The sequence below is a fragment of the Gopherus flavomarginatus genome, chromosome 3 (assembly GCF_025201925.1).
Source record: "Gopherus flavomarginatus isolate rGopFla2 chromosome 3, rGopFla2.mat.asm, whole genome shotgun sequence".
NCBI classification, from domain to species: Eukaryota; Metazoa; Chordata; order Testudines; family Testudinidae; genus Gopherus; species Gopherus flavomarginatus.
The window spans coordinates 285604322-285624353 of record NC_066619.1 but is presented as its reverse complement, the minus strand read 5'-3'; the positions used below and the strand labels follow the sequence as shown (position 1 = coordinate 285624353).

Sequence of the window (20032 nt, the reverse complement as noted above, 5' to 3'; positions counted from 1 at the left end):
CCTGATTATTGCACAGTGTCCCGCAGTGCAGAGAGTACAACGTCTTTGGATCTTCCTTAGCCTAGGAAATTAGGGCTCAGTCCTGCCAGCTGTTCAGAACGCTGGTCCCGCTCCAGCAAAGCACTTAGGCATTTGTGTCCCTTGCAGTTCTCCAAGTCAAACAGTGTGCATAAGAAGTGCATTGCTGGAATAGGGCCAGGGTTTTTCATAGAGTATTAAGGTTGGAAGGGACCTCAAGAGATCATCTAGTCCAACCCCCTGCTCAAAGCAGGACCAATCCCCAAATGGCCCCCTCAAGAATTGAACTCACAACCCTGGGTGTAGCAGGCCAATGCTCAAACCACTGAGCTACCCGGCCCCCTTGCAGGATCAGGTCTGTCCACAGTATTGAAACGTCAGGTCCTACAGTGGATTGGATCAAACCAGCAAGTTAATAACTGGAACCGATTCTGTGGAATTTGGTGTGTGGGGAGTTTAATGGCTCTCGGGTGTAATTTTACTGTCAGTGAAGTGCAGCTTCTGCAATAGAGAAGCAGGGCACAATAGACCTGAATTATCTTGAGAATCTGTCTCTTGGTCCTGGTGGGTGTGTCGAGACAGGGAGGAGCTTTGTGTCTGTATCAGAGATTTCTCTGCTTCCTGAACTGCTTGTTTGGAATCATTTGTCTCTAAAGAATGTTCCCTGTGTGCCTGGCTGATGGCAAGGTTCTGTTGTACCTGGTTACAGCAAGGCTGCTTTCAGAGCTGACATTTGGGAAGGAAATCTGTATTAAACTCATTAATCCTTCAAGGTAGCAGGTTGTAGTCCCGGCAAGTAGGATTTCTATCCTTTCAAGACATGGCACTTAACCCTAAACCTATGTTTGTTATTCTCTGCCATGTTTGCTAATTGTTAAAGAATTAATCAAAGGATTTGCTTTCCCAGCTCATCTGCTGCTGTCGGAAGGGAGCATGCCCAGGGCTGCAATAGCAGAGCCAGGAAGAGAAACTAAGTTCTCAGACTCACAGTCCCCAGTCCACCTTGCACTGCAGGAGGAGAGAGCCTATCTCTGCTTTTCAGCAAGCCCAGCCCTATGGTGCGTGGGGCTCAGATGGTAAGAACGACGGAAGAGGAGGTGTTCGCGCTGAGAGGTGACCCTGTGCGAGTGAACGGGCAGGGAAAGGATGGGCCCTCTTTGGCCAAGTCTCTTAAGCCACCATCCGGATGGGAAGTTGCCAGGGGAGCCATTTAAATTGCCAGTACTGGAGCACAGGGAGTCCCAGCATGGGAAAGTGACAGTGATGAGCACTGTAGGGAACCATGTTCGTTGCATCAAATCTGCTCCGTTGACAAGTAAGAAAGTGTCTCCAACAGCTGGGCTCTGCAGATCCCCACCCCCCGGGGCTCAGTCAGTCAAGCTGCGTTCTCCGTCACCAAAAAGGGGTTATGCGCTGGGAACATAGTTAACTTGTTCTGCTGCTGATGCCCAAGCCAGGGTAGAGCCCAGATCCTTCTGCTGTAGGCTCCACAGGGCTAGTAGGAGTAAAGACACTAAAACTGTGTTTACAGCTCAGGAAACATGGCTCAGTCCATGCAGGGAATAGGTCTGCTGAGAAGGAAGGTGCCAGTAGTACATAGTTGCTTTTCAGAGCTCCATCTTTGCACTGCTGTTCCTCAGTTTCCCCATAGGGACCATCAATCCTAGAGGTCTCTTTAATCTACTGACAAAGGCATAACAAGATCCATTGGCTGGAGGTTGAAGTCAATAACATTCAAACTGGGAATATGTAGCAGCTTTTAGCAGCGAGGGTAATTAACGAGTAGAACAACTCACTGAGGCATGCTGTGGATTTCTGAAAGAGAAGTGCTAAGACTCCACCACAAGTTCCTGTGCCTGATGCGGGAATCTCTGGCTGAAATTGGCTGGTGTTATGCAGGAGGTCAGACCGGAGGGTTTTAATGGTCCCTTTTGGCCTTCGCCTCAATGCAAGTGGGAAAAATTCTATTTGCCCTTTGCAAAGCACATGGAAAGCTGTGGCTGAAAAGCTCTAGGTAAGAGCAAAGTATTAGTGCTCTTCTGTGAAGGCTGCGGACAGAGATCGTGAGCCTGGAATCAAAACCCGCAGGCCGCCAGAGGGAAGAGCAGCCAAACAGATGCTGAAGTCAAGCTAGGATTCAAGAAGCAGAGAGCAGAACAGGGCTTGATGTACCCCCCACAAACCTAGGGCTGCCATGAGAAAAGATCCCTTGGAGAGGGAAAGCCCCCCTCCTCCTGTTACCAGCGGGGAAGGGCTTGTTCATGAGGAGTGATCCTTAGGTTTCCCTCGGGCTTTGCTCCACACTTGCCTTCAAAAGAGCTGGTAAGGGCACGGCAGGTGTGGGAGAATCTGCTCAGGGGCTGCTGTGTGATTACGAGGGGTGGTTCTGGGAGTAGGTTGCAGCTGAGCGACTGAGAGATCCTGTTTAGTTCTCCAGGGATGAGCCATTGCCATCTAAACCCAAACCGAGCTCACGGGCTGCAGCAGGGTTTGGTATCTGACATTTAGATAGCACTGATCTGGATTTGACCAGTGAGTTGTCAGGCTGCTGGGAAGAAGGGTTTTTGCATAGCCATATCTTTAGGCTAAAAAACCGTTGTATTTTGACACTAAAAATGGCATCTCTTGTATCGCAGGCCTGCCGACAGGTGGATGGGCAAAGGGGGCAATTCCCAGGGGCCTGGGTGATTTAAAAGGGCCCGGGGGCCGTCTGCTGCAGTAGCAGTGGCCGGGAGCCCTGGGCCCTTTTAAATCACCCGGGCAGACCACAGGGCTCCTATGCATGCGTGGTGGTACTGGCAGCGGCGAAGGCAGCCGGGCAGGCATGTGGAAGCACTGGCCATGCCCCACGAACTGTTCTGCCCTGGGGCCCGGAATTGCTGTCAGCGGGCCTGCCTGTAGGACATCATCACATCTTAGACGTTTAAAATCCTTTTCAGGTTCCACCGTCTGGCCTTTCTCCATTGATGTTTGTTTGTTCACTTCGTTCTTCTTGGGCAGGAAAACCACACTAACCTGTTTCACTCTTGTTTATATTGAGTTTCGTTTCCTGCTTTTCATGTGCAGTGTTGTCTTGGTTAGGTTTCCAGTGCTGCAGGGGAAGGTGTAGGTTGGGGGGAGGGGAGGACAGGGGCTGTTCCATTAGCACTTCTAAAATTTGCTAGGCTTTGTAGACATCTCCCCCACCATCGTCCAAGTGCCCTGCTAAAGTATTTGTCCCTCTTTTGAGTGACATAGAGCTGTACCATCCTACACTCCTTTCCACCAGCCTACTTTGAATTGCCAGCCTTTGCAGCCAGCTGCCTCCTTGCTCCGAAAGCAGGTTGTTAATGAAATTGATCTGTCTGATCATTTCCTTCCTTCTCCCTCCTCAGTAATGGCTGCAGCAGATCAGTGGGTGCAGATCCTCGGGCTCAGATGGAGAGCAGGAGAGGCAGCACCCAGGCGGTTTGCCCTGAGCAGATCCCATTCTGCCAGTCTCTCCCGCTCCTGCTGCAGTCTCCCAGGCTCAGTACAGTCACCCCTGTGCTCCCACAAAGCCTAACTTTCTGAGTTTTCAGAGCTGCGGAGGCTCTGCGCTGGGGGCTCCGTAAAGAATCTCTCTGTCTGCCTATGAGACACCACGACCCATTCTTCTGCCAATGCTCCTGCGAGCCTGTGGATTGCTGGCCAAGCGGGCGAGTGGGGCTGCAGACACCTACCCGTCTGAGTTTGTCTCTATCCATATGCTGCACGGCCCAGACACTGGACTACGCGAGCGAATAGCAAAGATCTGCCCCCTAGGGCCAGATTTGGAGGGACGTGTAAGTTGCACGTTTGGACTCTGATGTGAGGGAGTCTCAGCTGGTGAAATGTAGCCTCCTGGGGACTGATCCCGCTCCCACCAACGTCTATGGGGATTTTGCCTTCGACTTCAATGGGAACAAGATCGTGGTCTGGGAGACAGTGGGAGTTTGAAGTGTGCGGTGGGGGAGGGGCTATCTCAGCACAGCTCTTCCCACCTGCTCGTGGTACCTGCTTTTCCTAATGCACTTACCGGCTCTGAGCCCTTAGTTCTCATAAAGCCGCAGCCCTGGCTCCGACCCCTCGGAACTCAGCTCTGGGAATTCTAGGGCAGTGCTCAACCAGGAGCAGAGCGCTGGATGTGCCCTGCAGGCTTCACTGACGGGCGAGGGCAGCATGAGAGTTCGCACAGCTGCATCTGTGCTTTCCACCTTGTGCCTGCCCAGGAGGGAAGCATCTCAGTAAACACCTGTCCGGAAGTGTGATACTCCCCGCAGGGTGCAGTAACCTGGGAGCTGCCTAGGGCATGTGCACATCCTCATCTGCTGAGAAGATAAAGAGCATTTGAAAGACGTCCCGGCATGCTTCAGTGGCTTTGGATTATGCAAATTACAACGATGAGCCTAAAAATGCTAAGTCATACTACTGCCTGGGAGGCTGTTCAGTAACCCATGTGTCTGGAACGGATGCTTTGCACACAAGAGAGAGGGCACTCACCGACTGAGCTCAAGGAGCAGGAACTGTCCTTTAATATATCTGGAAAGCATCTGGCACGATGGGGTCCCAACACTAATGGAGGCCACTAGATGCTACCGATCTATCAGTAGACAGGGCAAAATTCCGCTTGTATTATCATCATTTTGATGGATAATGTCTATATATTTTTAAACATTTTTCTATTTTTATTTATTTTTAAAAATTTTCACTGTTGTGGAAAATTATGAGTATCAGACAATGCAGGGGTTGGACAATAATTATTTAATGACCGTAAACGCTAAGATTCAAAAATGTAAAAGCTTTGATAACTGTTAAAATATTGTCAACATCACATGTAAACTCACACAAAATAAATATCCTTAAATCAAACTCTGATCAGTTCTCAAGCAGCATTTATTTCACTTTGCCTAGCTGTAAATTTCGATTATCATCAGTGGAACTACTTTTTTGTGGGTTTGTGAGAGTATGGTGAAATTGACATTTACTGATTAAAAAAAATCTAATTCTTCCAAGCCTAAATCTGAATGATTAATACATGTGAGTCAATAGATTTTGCATATGTAAATAAGGTATATTTCTGTACTTAGAGATGAGCAATTATTTCACGACTAGGTAATACAACAGATTTTAGTTTCTGCTTGCTGAAGATCAACATATACAGACTCACTGAATAGGCTATTGGGAGGATTCAAACCCATAACCTCTAGTACCATACCCCAGGCCTCTACCCAAAGAGCTGAAGAAATCAGTCGGCTAGTCAGTGGTAGTAGTAAACTGTCGTAATCCTTGTGTGAACCAGTCACTAGTGGAGGATGTGACAACTTTGGGTTGTGTGCGCATAGTGATTTCCTTGAAACCGTTTTTCTGGGTGCATGTCGGCAAGTCACTCTGCAGATTCGATCCACAAACTACAGGACAATTGGAAATCTGAGCCATGTTGCTTCAATCGGGATGGCTCAGAAGTCACAGGCTTTCATCTGGACCCCCTGACTGGGGGAGGAAGCGTACCATATAAAGTTTGCTCAGGATACGTGTGCACAAGGCATTAAAACTTGTTTCCCAGGGATGTTTGTGCCTTTTGAAAAGCAACAGGGAGTTGAACAGTTTAAAAAAAAAAAACCCCAAAACCCAAACACAGACCCTTTGTCTGGGTGAGTTTCAGCGCCATCCGGTTGCTTAAGTCCCATCTGCACTTCACAAAGCTGCTGAGGGGTGGAGTCTGCTTTAATTTTAATTAAGCTGGGCACAAGTCCTCATGCATTAGGGGCCTGGTGGTTCTTCTGTGTACAATGAATAGCCACATAGGGTGTATTAAAGATTTCAGCTTAGCTTGACAGGAAAACACACGCCTGTTTGAAGCATTGCCTGAGAGTTTGCTTTTGGCCTCTGTTTCTGAATGATAAATCAGGCTCTTGGACTGATTTATTGACCCGTGTTCTCATAACAAGTAGCTCTGCAGGCGAATGTAAGAAAGGAAGCTAACTTGGTACCCATCATATTGGTGGCGCTGGATGCCTGCCAACGTTATGCAGTCCACAGGAAGATATTGTTCTTTCCTCCAGCCTGCCAGGACTGGGGTCATTGTTTCCTGTCGAGGTTCTTGTGGGCAGGCTGGTGGGAGAAGTGAGGCTTGCATTTTGCTCTGAAAGCCCAGAGGTTGACTGCTCACCTTGGCTTCTCACAAAAGGTGAGTGGCCTGCCTCTGAAGGTGTTTCCCGAACCAGGGCTTTGGAGCTGTGCTTCGGCTTCGCTCCAGCTCCAGGCAAAAACCTGCAGCTCCACTGCTCCACGTTCCACCCCCGGCTCCGCTCCAAAGCCCTGACCTGAACACCCGAGCCTGCCCTTTGAGAAGAAAAGTTCCATTGTCCCAGTAGAACATCGCTGTCAGCGGCTCTCTGTGTCAGTGCTGCGGGTGGAACGGTCACTGGAAGCAGCATGTTCGTCTGCTGTCACGCTCGAGCAGTCGGGATTCCCTGGCGCGGTAGTTTGGGGTTGGGTTCTGTGTTCAGATGAGATTTGTCTGTGAACGGAGTCTCTGCTACCGAGGCGGCTTCTCTGAGCGGCGAGGCTAAAGTAAAGCAGCCAGTCGTCCCGTGGGCCTGTCATAAACAGATAGCTAAGGGTTAATGTTCTTTTACCTGTAAAGGGTTAACACAGGGAACCAAACACCTGACCAGGGGGCCAATCAGGAAACAAGACTTTTTCAAATCTGGGTGGAGGGAAGTTTTGGGGTGTGAGTTCTTTGTCTTTGTCTTGGGTCCGACCCTCTCGGCTCTGAGAGTGATTTTTCTATCTCCAGGCTTTCTAATCTTCTAATTACAAGTTGTAAGTACAAGGATAGTAAGACAATAGGTTTATATTGTTTTTCTTTTGTATTTACATGTGTGTGGTTGCTGGAATGTTTTAAATTGTATTCTTTTTGGATAAGGCTGTTTGTTCATTTTTTTCCTTTAAGCAATTGACCCTGTATATTGTCATCTTATTACAGAGACTATTTTATGTCCTTTTTTCATTCTTTTTATATAAAGCTTTCTTTTTAAGACCTGTTGGAGTTTTTCTTTAGTGGGGACTCCAGGGAATTGAGTCTGCAGCTCACCAGGGAATTGGTGGGAGGAAGAAGTCAAGGGGAAAATCTCTTTGTGTTAGATTTACTAAGCCTGACTTTGCATACCCTCTGGGTGAGGGGGAAGAGAGATTAGCTCTCTCAGTACTTGTGTTTCCAGGACTGGAAACAGGGAGAGTAGAATCCCTTTGTTTAGATTCACGGAGCTTGCTTCTGTATATCTCTCCAGGAACCCAGGGAGGGAACACCTGGAGGGGAGGAGGGGGAAGGGAAATGTTTTATTCCCCTTTGTTGTGAGACTCAAGGAATCTGAGTCTTGGGGTCCCCCAGGGAAGGTTTTGGGGAGAACACAGTAAGCTAGGCACTGTATAATTCTTAGCTGGTGGCAGCGATACTAGGTCCAAGCTGGTAACTAAGCTTGGAGGTTTTCATGCTGACACCCATATTTTGGACGCTAAGGTCCAGATCTGGGAAAAAATGTTATGACAGGGCCCCAGATCACTGCTGCTAATAGACAGCAGTTGTGGCTAGAGATGTCATCCAGGATCAGAGCCCCGTTGTGCTGGGCACTGTGTGTGAAAGGGTCCCCGTCTCGAAGAGCCCCGATAGCCAGTCCCGGAGGGGCCACACCGCCTACTCAGACACTGCCATGCAGGCTGGTCTCAGCCTGGTCTCTCTCACGCTCTTGAGGATGGTTATCCAAGTGATCCCTCTAGGTGGTTTGTCTGGCATCTACTGCGCTGGGCCTTGCCTCCGGCTCTAGATTGTGGAACCTGTGGGGAATGACTCTTGACTGCTAAAGAAAGGCAGTGAGGAATTGGAACTGGATCTAGTAGAAAGGTTTCCAACCCTGATCTCCCAAGCCCTGGATGGGCAGGATCTTGTCTAGATCAAGGACTGTCCATAGTGAGGGCCTGCTCCAAAATTGGTGTTCTGCAGGAGTGAGGGAGCTCTCCGGGGGCGCTGGAGAGGGCGTTATCGCAGCAGCTGGCCTGGCCTCTGGAACTCCCTCCCCGTAGAGATCAGGGAGCACACACCTTGCCACCTTTCAGCATGTTTCTTTGACCTGGAGCTTTCTCCCCGTTAATCACAAGAGCGCTCTGTTCATGGAGCGGGAAGAGGGTCAGCGACCTCTGACAGTGTAGGGTTCTGCCTGGTGCTCCGATCTCCGTAGTGAGGGAATGCTGGCTACAATACACCCTGCATTGGTAGGGTTGCCAACTGTCTAATCCCCCATGCCCTGCCCAGCCCCTTCTCCGAGAACCCCCCACCCAGCTCACTCCATTTCCCCCATCCCTCTGTCTCTCGCTCTCCCCACCCTCCCTCACTTCTCGAGGTAGGGGTTGGAGTGCGTGCTCTGGGCTGCGGGGTGGGGCCGAGAGGTTCGGAGTGTGGGAGGGGGCTCTGGGCTAAGCATGATGCGGGGGGTTGGGGTGAGGGGTGCAGGCTCCGGCCAGGAGGCACTTACCTCGGGGGGGCTCCCGACCGGCAGCGCAGCAGGGCTAAGGCAGGCTCCCTGCCTGCCCTGGCCCCGCGCCACACCTGAAAATGGCTAGCATGTCCCTGTGGCCCTGGGGGGGAGGGGTTGGAAGGGACTCCATGCGCTGCTCACACCCACAAGCACCACCCCCCGCCAATGGGAGCTTCAGAATCGGCGCTGGGGGTGTGGGCAGCGTGCAGAGCCACCTGGATCCCCCCAGGGACCACAGGGATGTGTCAGCCACTTTTGGGAGCGGTGCAGGGCCAGGGCAGGCAGGGAGCCTGCCTTAGCCCCACTGCGCTGCCAGACTTTCAGTGTCTGAAATCTCCCGGTTTGGCTTCAGTAGCCTCTGGGAAATAGGGCCTGGAGGGCTGGCAACCCTATGCACTGGGGAGACTGAAGCTGACTTCCACATGCTAAGCCAGAATTACCCAGCACTTCTCCAATCTGCATGGCTTGTCACATGCCAGAGCTTCTCCTAAGAAAGAACCTTTCCAGCAAGTTTGAGCAAATTACAGGAGGCATTTTGGAGACTTGAGAGGTTGGCTGGTGGTTTATATTACAACAGTGCCCAGAGCCCAGCAACTCCCATCAAAGATCAGGGCCCCATTGTGCTGGGTGCTGTACATACCTTAGAAGCAGGAATGATAGATAGTGCCACCTAGAGTTAAGGTTACCTGACACTTCCCATTACAAGACCCTGTTTTCAGTTGCTTGTAACTTTACCAGACTTTAACCAGTTGGAGTGGAATTTTTCACACTTGGGCATCTGCCTCCAGCTCATTTTTTTTAGTTTTAGCAAAAATGGTTCAGTTCTTTAAAAACGAGTTTAGGGGGAAATACATTGTTTTGCCCATGTTAAAAAAAAAAACAACAAAACCTCTTAAACAGTTTTGTTGAGATGCTGTAGCGCCTCCATGCTTTGACGCAGGGACTTGAAACTAGGCCTGGGACTAGCTCTGGTGTCGGAGAGATGCCCTCTGCTGTCCCTGTGAAAAGCAGCCCAAATTTGACCAAGTTATAAGCCTTTGAAATATTGCAGTTTGCACGTGCATCTTCACCATTCTTGTGATTTGCACCTGTGCAAGGCTCAGCCTTGTGGGAGTAAATTGTACCAAAGGGGTGAGAAGGCAGAGCACGGTTCTACTCTGCTGCATAGCTCAGGCTTGATAATGCCCCTAAGACCCACAGGAAGAACCGTTAAGTTGGACCTGCCCCTGAGGGGACTCAACCTCAGGTGTCAGGCTTGGTTTGGGGCAGGTGTGGAAATGACTGAGGATGCTTGGATCAGGTTTGGGTCGGACTTTACAGTTAGGCCCGAGCAGAGTGGGGATGGGCGCTGGGGGACGACTTGGCAGGGTTGGGGTCATGGCAAATAGTCCTTTGTTTACAGGGGCTGGCGGAGGCAGCCCTGCCAAGGGAGGGAGTGGTGTGTTCGCACCAGCTGCTTCCTGCCTTGATAGACACTCAGTGACCCGGGGAGCAGTGTGGCCAGCTGGGACACTGCACCAGGCACCTCCTGCCCTGCCCTGCCCTGCCCAGAACACCTCATGGGTCCTGCTGCAGCAATTCAGGAAATCCAAAGAGGTGGAGCTCGGTGGGCTCTGCAGGTGAGTTCTTCCATCTGTGCCCAGAGCCTTGCTGTGGGGCTCGGCAGGACGTGGCAGCAGATGGAGGAGAGGAGGCTGGCCCGTGCCTGCAGGACAATGGGGCCATCCCACTGCCTGGGGGGGTGGATGGCTGTGGCAGGGCTGGGGTGTGGGCATGGGTGGCGCACGGCTCCTGGGGGCAGGGCAGTGGGTCAGATAGGTTTGGGGAAGATAGAAGGAGGTGGGTCTATTTGCAGCACCCCAGCTGTGCTGCTCTGCTGGCTCCGGCTGCTCTGTGCCTGACCTTGCCACCCGGCCCAGACCCGGCGAGACATGGCTACAAGTGCCAGGTTCAGGTTGGATGTGAAAACAACTCAGTGCTCTGGGGCCAGGTTCAGATTGTCTGTGAGCTAGTCACGTTGGGGTTGGGCTTTAAAATGAGTCCTGAGCAGACCAAGAATTCAAGTCCATCAAGTCCATTTTGGTCCTTAAATTGCATTTGAGGAAACTAGCTGAGCGTAGCTGCCCGGAGGCCATAGATCGTCTGTTGCTCTACTGGAAGTTGCTCTCTCTTCTCTGAGCCAGGTGGTGCCAGGCTTTCTTAGCCGTCTCCCGAATCAGGCCCAAGGGGAAACCTTCTCCTGGGTTGCCATCTGTCCAGCCAGATGCACTCCTAACACTGCGGTTTTCCCCACTCCCTGTCCTTGCCTGCCTCTCCTCATTTGCCTGTCGTTCCTTAAAACACCTGGGTCCATTGCTTCCCTATCAGTCTGTCCACTTCGTTTTCCTCTCCTTGGCGTAGCCGTCGGGCTGCCTGCAAAGTGGCCCGGGGTTAGATTCTGGCCTGAGGGGTCAGGATTCCTGGGTCTGTTCCCACCTCTGCTCCCAGCACCACGTGTGTTACTCCTCGCACCTCAGCCTGCTTCACAAAGTGTCGTTGTCGCCATTTTACAGTTAGGGAAACTGAGGCACAGAGCTGGGCTGTCGGAGCTAGGACTAGAACGCCCAGTCCTGTGCTAAGCCAGTAGACGGGGCCTGATCCTGAGATACACTAGTTATTTGCGGTTCCCTTGGACTTCAGCAGGAGTTGCGGATGCCCAGCCCATCTCAGGATCATCGGGATAACTCCTACGTGTGACTGATACACAGTCTGACTCGCCAGGACCACTCCCTCAGACTCAAATGGGGATGGCCAAGTGGCTAATCACTGTGTCTTGCTGATTGCTGGTGTCCACTGCCTAGCACGCTGGGTCTTGGGCATTTACTGCAATGCCCATATTACATCATAATCTCTTCGGAGCAAGGACCCAGTGGGAATTCGAGGCATGTAATGTGTGTGGCGTGGGTGAAAATACTACAGCATTGTGGATAATCGCTCAGAATTCCAAATGGGTACGTTGTGTGTAATGGACCGGAGAGCTGGTGAGAGAGAGCTCCATAGTTCCTGGCTGTGATCACACGACATGGGTCAGCGTTGTGACATATTACATCCCTGTCCATCAGTGGTTGGGCTGTCTTTGTGTTCATGGTGTGTGTTGTTTTTGGCATGGTTCTGGAATCTCTCTCAGGGAGACGTATTGCTCCCTTAACACATCCCTGTCGGTTTAAATGCTGCATCCCAAATGGTAAGAATATCTCTTGCGTCCTGTTCCTGAGACAAATTGTGCACCTGTCTGATTGTCTGCAGTTGCAGAGTGCTCTTCAGCTCCAGCGCACGTGGGACTTCCGGTTCCACTGGTTGAAACTCTTAACGATGCTTGTGCCCGGGGGCACCCCTCATGTGCCAATGCGGTGACTGTGAGTGTGCGCAGAAACTGGCCCGAACCTTATTTTCACACACACTAACAAATTGGGCATGCAATTGGGCACTCCGTTTTCCCACATGCAGTTTTCCACTTAACTTTGAAGATTGGGATGTTGACCTTTATTGTAAAGGTGACCCTGACTGTCCAGGGGCTGAGATAGCTGATCCTTGGGGCTCACGCCAAGTGTACAGAGCAGATTAGCCATAGGGCTTGCAATTCTTCCACCCAACCCTATATACCAGCCAGTGATCTGCTTCAGTCCCCACTCTGCCCCAGGTGCCCCGGGGGAAATGGGCTCCATTACAGAGCTCTGAGACGTCTGCATGGGGTGATGAACGGGTGGGGCCATCCAAGTTTGTGGCCTCTGCTTATTTTCACTCGGGCCTAGTGCAGCGGGAGAAAGAAACGCAGGGTGGGAAGGGCGAAGAGCAGTGTGGAGAAATGGTGTTAAGCCCTGGCTTTGCCAGCTGCTGCCAGATGAAGGGAGCGTTGAGGGTAGGGCTGCCACCCATCCAGATTTTACCCGGGTACTCCAGGTTTTGGCTTCTGTGTCCGGGGGCCATTTAAGGTTGCCAGGTGCCCAGTTTTTGACCAGAAAGGGCGCCTGAAAAAGGGACCTGGCAGCCCTAAATGGCACCTGAACCAGAACTCCGGTTACCGCGGGTCAGGGGGAGGTGCCGGGTCATTAACCCATGCCAGTCCCTGCTCAGCTGGGGCCACCTCCTACCTGCAGGCAGGCTCCTTGAGACAATCCAGTGAGTGACAGGGGAGGTGGGATGGGGGTGGGGCAGGGGTGGGGCCTTGGGGGTCCAGTTACCAGCAGTTAGAAAGGCAGCTACCCCAGTAGCAGTGGCTGGAGCGGGATCCCTGCAGAGGCAGACCTTGTGCTAAGGGGCCCTGAGGCATATATAGGAGCAGGAGCAGCTGCTGCACCTTTCTCAGGCTGAACTCCCTCCAAGTCAGGGGCCGTGTGGCTGCAGAGCACCCAGTACAGTGCGATCCGGGTCCAGATTGGGGTCTCCGGGTGCTGCTGCAGCTCAGACCCTAAACAAGGACAGCGTGTGCGCCCTTAGCAGTTGCAGCATGTCCGGGCCCCGGCTCTGCACCCCCCTGCTCTCCCCGGAGCATGGGGGAGCTCGAAGCACCTTTTGCCAAGGGCTGAGCAGGGCCTGCGAGTGACTCCCTTTTAGTCACACTGGCAAAGTGCATGCGGTGTCCACAGCAGATAAAAGCCCACTAGTGCTGCCAGCTGGAGGAGTTGCTCCTTCAGCTCGAGCGGGCTGCGCAGAGGTGCTGAAGGGCCGAGTTCCGAACCCCACTGAGGACCCCAGGCCGGGGCGTTACGCTTGCTTGATACAGTGGGATTCAGCACCGGCGAGTCCCACCTGTGATCGCTCAGCTCAGGCTCCGATGTGAATTCCCTGAAGCCGTTTCCTGTTGCTGCAATTCCTCGCCTCCCCATGGCTGCTCCGTGGGATGTTGGGTTAGAGGAGGGGTTGTCAGCTCTGTCTAGCTTTGCTGTCAAAGACGGCGAATCTAGTCACCTCCCTGGTCCTCCTGGCCACAGACGGTTCATGCCACTGGCTCTGCCTCGGCACAGACGCACCTAGCGGACCTCAGTCGGTCCAGCAGGTATCTGGGAAACGTTACCTGCTCTCCTCGGATGGATTAAAGCCCCAGGTCTGTGCAGATCAGCCCCAGGTCCCCAGCCCCGGGTCCCCAGCCCCGCACAGACGGCTGCGCTGAGGCACTGCGAGCAGAACCGTCAGCTTGCTGGGGGGAATGGCCTCCTGGCACGGGCCACTGTTCATGGCAGGGCTGCTGGGCAGGGGCGCAGTAGAGGGACACTTCCCAAGCCGGTTGCAGGGAGCCAGGAGAGCATCTCCCTTCCCAGAGCCTGGTGTCGCTGCAAAGCTCCCGTGCTCCGTGATGGACGGGACCAATCCGAAGCACCGGCTGGTGCTTGGTAGTGCTCTAGAGCAGGTGTTTCCTGAGCACGCTGACTCTCCAGCCCTGGGAAGTGAGGAGGCTCTGTAACCTCGCCAACCCTAACCCCTTCCCTGCATTATCACCTGGCTCCAAGAAAGTGTCTGGGGCCCGGTTGCCAAGGGCTTTATGAGAAAGTAAGCATCTTTATCCCCATTTCATAGATGGGGAAACTGAGGCACTGGGTGACCTTGGGAAAGTCACTTCAGCAATCCAGTGTTAGAGCCCAGGTCTGCTGGGTTCCAGTCCCATGCACTATCCATTGCCTGCTGGCTGCCCCAGTCCCTTTCAGGCTCCAGGCACCGTGTGGGAATGGGAGCCTCTGTCCGAGGGCCATACAGCCCTGTCGCAAGGCGGGGCTAGGTACGTATGGATTGAGGGGGATGTTGAGGCACCCAGAGGTGGCGCTGCCGTGACCAACGGCAAGGTCAGGAGTAGGCCAGATCTCCCAGCTCTAACCCCTGCATGACGCTGCCTTTCAGGGGCTTGGCTATTGACTCTTGGCTTTAATTCCTTCTCCATTCCAGGCTACAATGTTAAGTGCGAGTACACCGCACACAAAGAAGGGGTCCTGAAAGAAGAGATGATGCTGTCCAGCGAGACCCACGATGGTGCCTGCGTCAAAGTGGTTGTTCAGGCCCGGGTAATGGGTAGGTATCCCTCTAAACTGCGCTGGAAACGAGATCCGGAGCCTTTCCCTGCACGGACCGCCTAGAATCCAGCCCTGGTGAGTGACTGCAGCCTGATCAGCGGCTGCGGCCCACTCCTAGGGGATTTAGGATGCAGCGGGCAAGGTGTTTCCAGTAGAGAGAGCTCAGCCAGATTCCCCTGGAATCCTGTGCACAATTCTGGTTACCCATGTTCCAGAAAGAGGCATTCGGATCGGCACGGGGCAGAGGAGGGCTGCTAGGGTGGCCCGGGGAATGGAGAGCCTGTCTTTGGACAGCACGCTGGAAAAGCTTGGCAAAACGCAGGCTGAGAGGGGATCTGATTGCGCTGTAAATCCCCTGGGGGCGGGGAACCATGGAGGGGGAAGAGCTAGTCAAGCTAAGGGACAGTGGTGGCCCAAGAGCCAATGGGAAGAAACGCCAGGAGTAAATTCAGGCTGGAAATGCAGAGTGTGGGGAACATGCGGTGCGGCTGGGGGAGGGATTCATGTATGGTCAGAGTAGTGGCGGCAGGCGAGGGGGGGACAGTCTCACTAGTTTGTAGATGGAGCTTGCTTGGCATGTGATGGGGCTGGTGTGTGGGGTTGCCTGTGATCGCAGGGACTGGGCTCAGTGACTCAGCAGGTCCCCCCCAGGTGAGCTGGGTTTGGCTGTGGATGTTTCATAGGTCTGCTGGCTCCAGGGCCGCAAGCAGGACGATGACCCCGGTGAGCTGGCCCCTGGCTGGGTAAGAGGGCATCAGGGGCCAAGTCTCCCACTTTCAGCCGTGCTCACGGGGCAGGTGTGTGGGTGGAGACGCTTCCCAGTCCCTTCGTGGCATTTGCAGCCGTCCCTTCTGACTGCCCTCCTGAGGAGAGAGCTGTGATGGAGCTCGGCTGTTCTCAGTGGTGGCAGCTGACAGAACAAGGAGCCAATGGTCTCAAGTTGCAGTGGGGGAGGTCTAGGTTGGATGGAAACACTATTTCACTAGGAGGGTGGTGAAGCACTGGAATGGGTTCCCTAGGGAGGTGATGGAATCTCTATCGTTAGGGGGTTTTAAGGCCTGGCTTGATAAATCTGATTTTTGAATTGCTCCAGCTCCAGGCAAAAACCTGATGGTCCGTGTTCCGCTCCAAAGCCCTGGCTGGGCTGATTTAGTTGGGAATTGGTCCTGCTTTGAGCAGGGGGTGGGACTAGATACCTCCTGAGGTCCCTTCCAACCCTGATCTTCTAGGATTCTATGAACTGTTTGAGGTAAGTAGCTGTAGGTTGTTTCCAGTTAAGCAGACCCCATCTCCTGCCTACCTCCTAGCAGGTACAGCGCAGGGGAGCCCCATGGGTTCAGAGAGTCCCCTAACTAATACGCAGAGTTTGTTGGTGTTTCTGTCCAGATTTACAGATTCCAAGGCTGATGGCCTAGTCCGACTCCCTACATAGACTCATAGGTCAGAAGGGACCAATATGATCATCTAGTCTGACCTCCTGCACAAGGCAGGCCACAGAACCCTACTCATCCACTTTTATAACAACCCCTAACCCAGGACTGTTATTGAAATCCTCAAAATTGGTTTGAAGACCTCAAGCTGCAGAGAATCCATCAGCAAGTGACCCATGCCCCACGCTACAGGGGAAGGCAAAAAACCTCCAGGGCCCTTGCCAATCCGCCCTGGAGGAAAATTCCTTCCCAACCCCAAATATGGCGATCAGCTAAATCCTGAGCATGTGGGCAAGACTCACCAGCCAGCACCCAAGAAGGAATTCTCTGCAGTAACTCAGTTCCCATCCCATCCAACATCTCCCCGCAGACCATTGAGCAGACTTATCTGGTGATAATCCAAGATCAATTGCCCAAATTAAACTATCCTATCATAACATCCCCTCCATATACTTATCAAGCTTAGTCTTAAAGCCAGAAAAGTCTTTTGCCCCCACTACTCCCCTTGGAAGGCTGTTCCAGAACTTCACTCCCCTAATGGTTAGAAACCTTCGTCTAATTTCAAGTCTAAACTTCCTTATATCCAGTTTGTACCCATTCGTCCTCGTGCCTACAATAGTACTAAACTTAAATAATTCCTCTCCCTCCCTAACGTTAACCCCCCTGATATATTTATATAGAGCAAGCATATCCCCCCGCAGCCTTCTTTTGGCCAGGCTAAACAAGCCAAGCTCTTTGAGTCTCCTTTCATAAGGCAGGTTTTCCATTCCTCGGATCATCCTAGTAGCCCGTCTCTGGACCTGTTCCAGTTTGAATTCATCCTTCTTGAACATGGGACACCAGAACTGCACACAATATTCCAGATGGGGTCTCACCAGCGCCTTATATAACACAGGCCAGAGATCTGCCCTTCCTGCAGCCCTCCCTACAGGCACTGACTCTCCTGTAGTTTGCTGTCGCTGTGCCCAGGTCTACACTAGCAGGGGTGATTGACCTAAGATACGCTGACTTCAGCGCCGCCATTCGGGTAACTGAAGTTGGCGTATCTTAGGTCCACTTACCTGGCCGTGAGGACGGCGGCGAGTCGGCCGCTGCCACTCCCCCATCAACTCCGCTTCCGCCTCTCGCGAGCTGGAGTTCTGGAGTCAACGGGGAGCGCGATCGGGGACTGATTTCATCGCATCTACACTAGACACGATAAATCAACCCCCGATAGATTGATCACTACCCACCTGCCCTGTGTGTCCCGTTCAACCTGAGCCGGCAGCACCCCGCTGACTCGGCCGGTGGCTGGGTGGAATCGCTTCTGGCTCATCGTGTAGCAGCTTTTTTGTTCCCCACCCACATGGGCTGCTGGGGCGGGTCCGTGTCCTGCTATAAGTGAAACTGATCGGCCCGGCTATGCTGTCCAAGCTGAGCAATATGCAGAAAGCAGACTAAGGCACCGATCTTGCAAATACAGGCATGACTCCAAGCCCATTACACAGCCCTGATGCGGCTGAAGCATGTGCTGAAGGGTTTGCGGGATGGAGGCCTGGATTTTAAAAGATTCTTTCCCCTGATGTTACTAATCTCCCCATTATTATTAGTAACACCACTTGGAGACACAGAACTTGTTTCCAGGCTCATGTTTAACCTGACCATGCCCCCTTAATTCCCTGAGCTTCTTATCAGCCCCGCTGCGGCGTAAGGGGTGATTCATCCCAGCAGAACTCGGACGTGCTGGCGGCTTTCCACCAACCCTGATGATAAAAAAAAAAAAAAAAAAATTGCTGAGAAATTAGGCTTGAAGGATGACAGTGGACAAAACAGCTTTTCAAGCTTGAGACCGAAATCCCCTGGCCTCCGCAACTGACATTTGGCATCACAGCCGATGCTGCCTGGCAACTGAGTGATAACAGTCTTCGATGGAGAGAGAGAGAGAAGAGAATGGGGAGCCAGGACATTTAAGGCCTAATCCAAAGCCTTGGGCAGTCAACGTGCAGCTCCGCTGCCTTAGCGGCCTTTGGCTCAGCTCCTTACAACGCTCAGCAAGGCAGGGCTTGTTGTGCCTCTGGTTGCTCTCATCTGGGTGGCTCAGGAACAACTGGATCTGTACCTCTTCCTGGAAGGCAACGCTTGTGTCTGTGAGTGATAAGGTGCTGCCATTGCTTGGGGCATGGGCACCCAGTCCAATTTAGATCTACAGTGAGAACAGCTGCAGAAGTTTCAGTTGAAATGGCTGGCTTCCAGCGCAGACGCAGCCCTGCATCATGCAACTCCTCACTGCAGCGTTCGATGGGCCACGACGTCTCTGCCGTTCCTTGGCAGATCAAAATGGGCGGCTCTGCCCAGGCAATGCAGCAAAAGTGGGGTTGGCAGAGCTCTTGGGCAGGAACTGATGGAGATGAACTGGGCTGCTTAAAATGGCCTCCCCCAGCCTCTCAAAGAGCAGAGGTAATAGCCATAGGATCAGCACGTGAGAGACCCAGGCAAGTGTGTAGACCAAAGCCAGCAGTGACTTAAATGGAGGTGTGGATTATACCTGCGGGCTAAGCAGACACCCAGACACTCACGCTGAGCGTGTGCTGTGATTGTAATCGCAGGCCCTGTTGGCATCTTGGTGAACTGGTGTGAATCCGGAGTAACTCGGGAGTGGCAGGCTGGGTTTACACCAGTGTGACGGAGATTGGGGTCTGACCTGATCAGAGGGCAAAGAATGTCACTTGGCATTCAGTGAGCATAGCTCAGATGCTGAGGGAGTGAAGAGCTGCTGCATTCTCTGTGAGTCGCTCCCTGTACCAGACCTGTGGCTTAAGTCATAAAATATCAGGCTTGGAAGGGACCTCAGGAGGTATCTAGTCCAACACCCTGCTCAAAGCAGGACCAACCCCAACTAAATCATCCCAGTCAGGGCTTTGTCAAGCCTGACCTTAAAAACCTCTAAGGAAGGAGATTCCACCACCTCCCTAGGGAACCCATTCTAGTGCTTCACCACCCTCCTAGTGAAATAGTGTTTCCTAATATCCAATCTAAACCTCCTCCACTGCAACTTGAGACCATTGCTCCTTGTTCTGTCATCAGGTACCACTGAGAACAGTCTAGATCTATCCTCTTTGGAACCCCCTTTCACGTAGTTGAAAGCAGCTATCAAATCCCCCCTCACTCTTCTCTTCTGCAGACTAAACAATCCCAGTTCCCTCAGCCTCTCCTCCTAAGTCCTGTGCTCCAGCCCCCTAATCATTTTTGTTGCCCTCCACTGGACTCTTTCCAGTTTTTCCACATCCTTCTTGTAGTGTGGAACCCAAAACTGGACACAGTACTCCAGATGAGGCCTCACCAATGTCGAATAGAGGGGAATGATCACGTCCCTCAATCTGCTGGCAATGCCCCTACTTATACAGCCCAAAATGCCATTAGCCTTCTTGGCAACAAGGGCACACTGTTAACTCATATCCAGCTTCTCATCCACTGTAATCCCCAGGTCCTTTTCTGCAGAACTGCTGCCTAGCCATTCGGTCCCCAGTCTGTAACAGTGAATGGGATTCTTCCGTCCTAAGTGCAGGACTTTGCACTTGTCCGTGTTGAACCTCATCAGGTTTCTTTTGGCCCCAATCCTCTAATTTGTCTAGGTCCCTCTGCGTCCTATCCCTACCCTCCAGCATATCTACCACTCCTCCCCATGTAGGTTGGACATTAGGAAAAAGTTCCTAACTGTCAGGGTAGTTAAACACTGGAATAGATTGCCTAGGGAAGTTGTGGAATCTCCATCTCTGGAGATATTTAAGAGTAGGTTAGATAAATGTCTATCAGGGATGGTCTAGACAGTATTTGGTCCTGCCATGATGGCAGGGGACTGGACTCGATGACCTCTCGAGGTCCCTTCCAGTCCTAGAGTCTATGAGTCTATGTAGTGTCATCTGCAAACTCGCTGAGGGTGCAGTCCACGCCGTCCTCGAGATCATTAATGAATCCCAAACACTGAATTTGGTGCCAAAATATACCAGACTCCACTCGGAACTCAAACTTA

At 52.4% G+C, this 20032-nt stretch overlaps 1 protein-coding gene across 6 annotated transcripts in view; it reads left to right on the top strand.

Moving 5' to 3' along the window:
- The window catches only part of ADISSP (adipose secreted signaling protein), a 238133-nt gene that overhangs the window by 209807 nt on the left and 8294 nt on the right, over positions 1 to 20032 (top strand). For all 6 annotated transcript variants that reach the window (XM_050943483.1, XM_050943482.1, XM_050943484.1 and 3 more), the window contains one exon: positions 14469 to 14591. In XM_050943483.1, coding sequence (XP_050799440.1) covers positions 14469 to 14591 — 123 coding nt within the window. The remainder of the gene's footprint in view (positions 1 to 14468; positions 14592 to 20032) is intronic.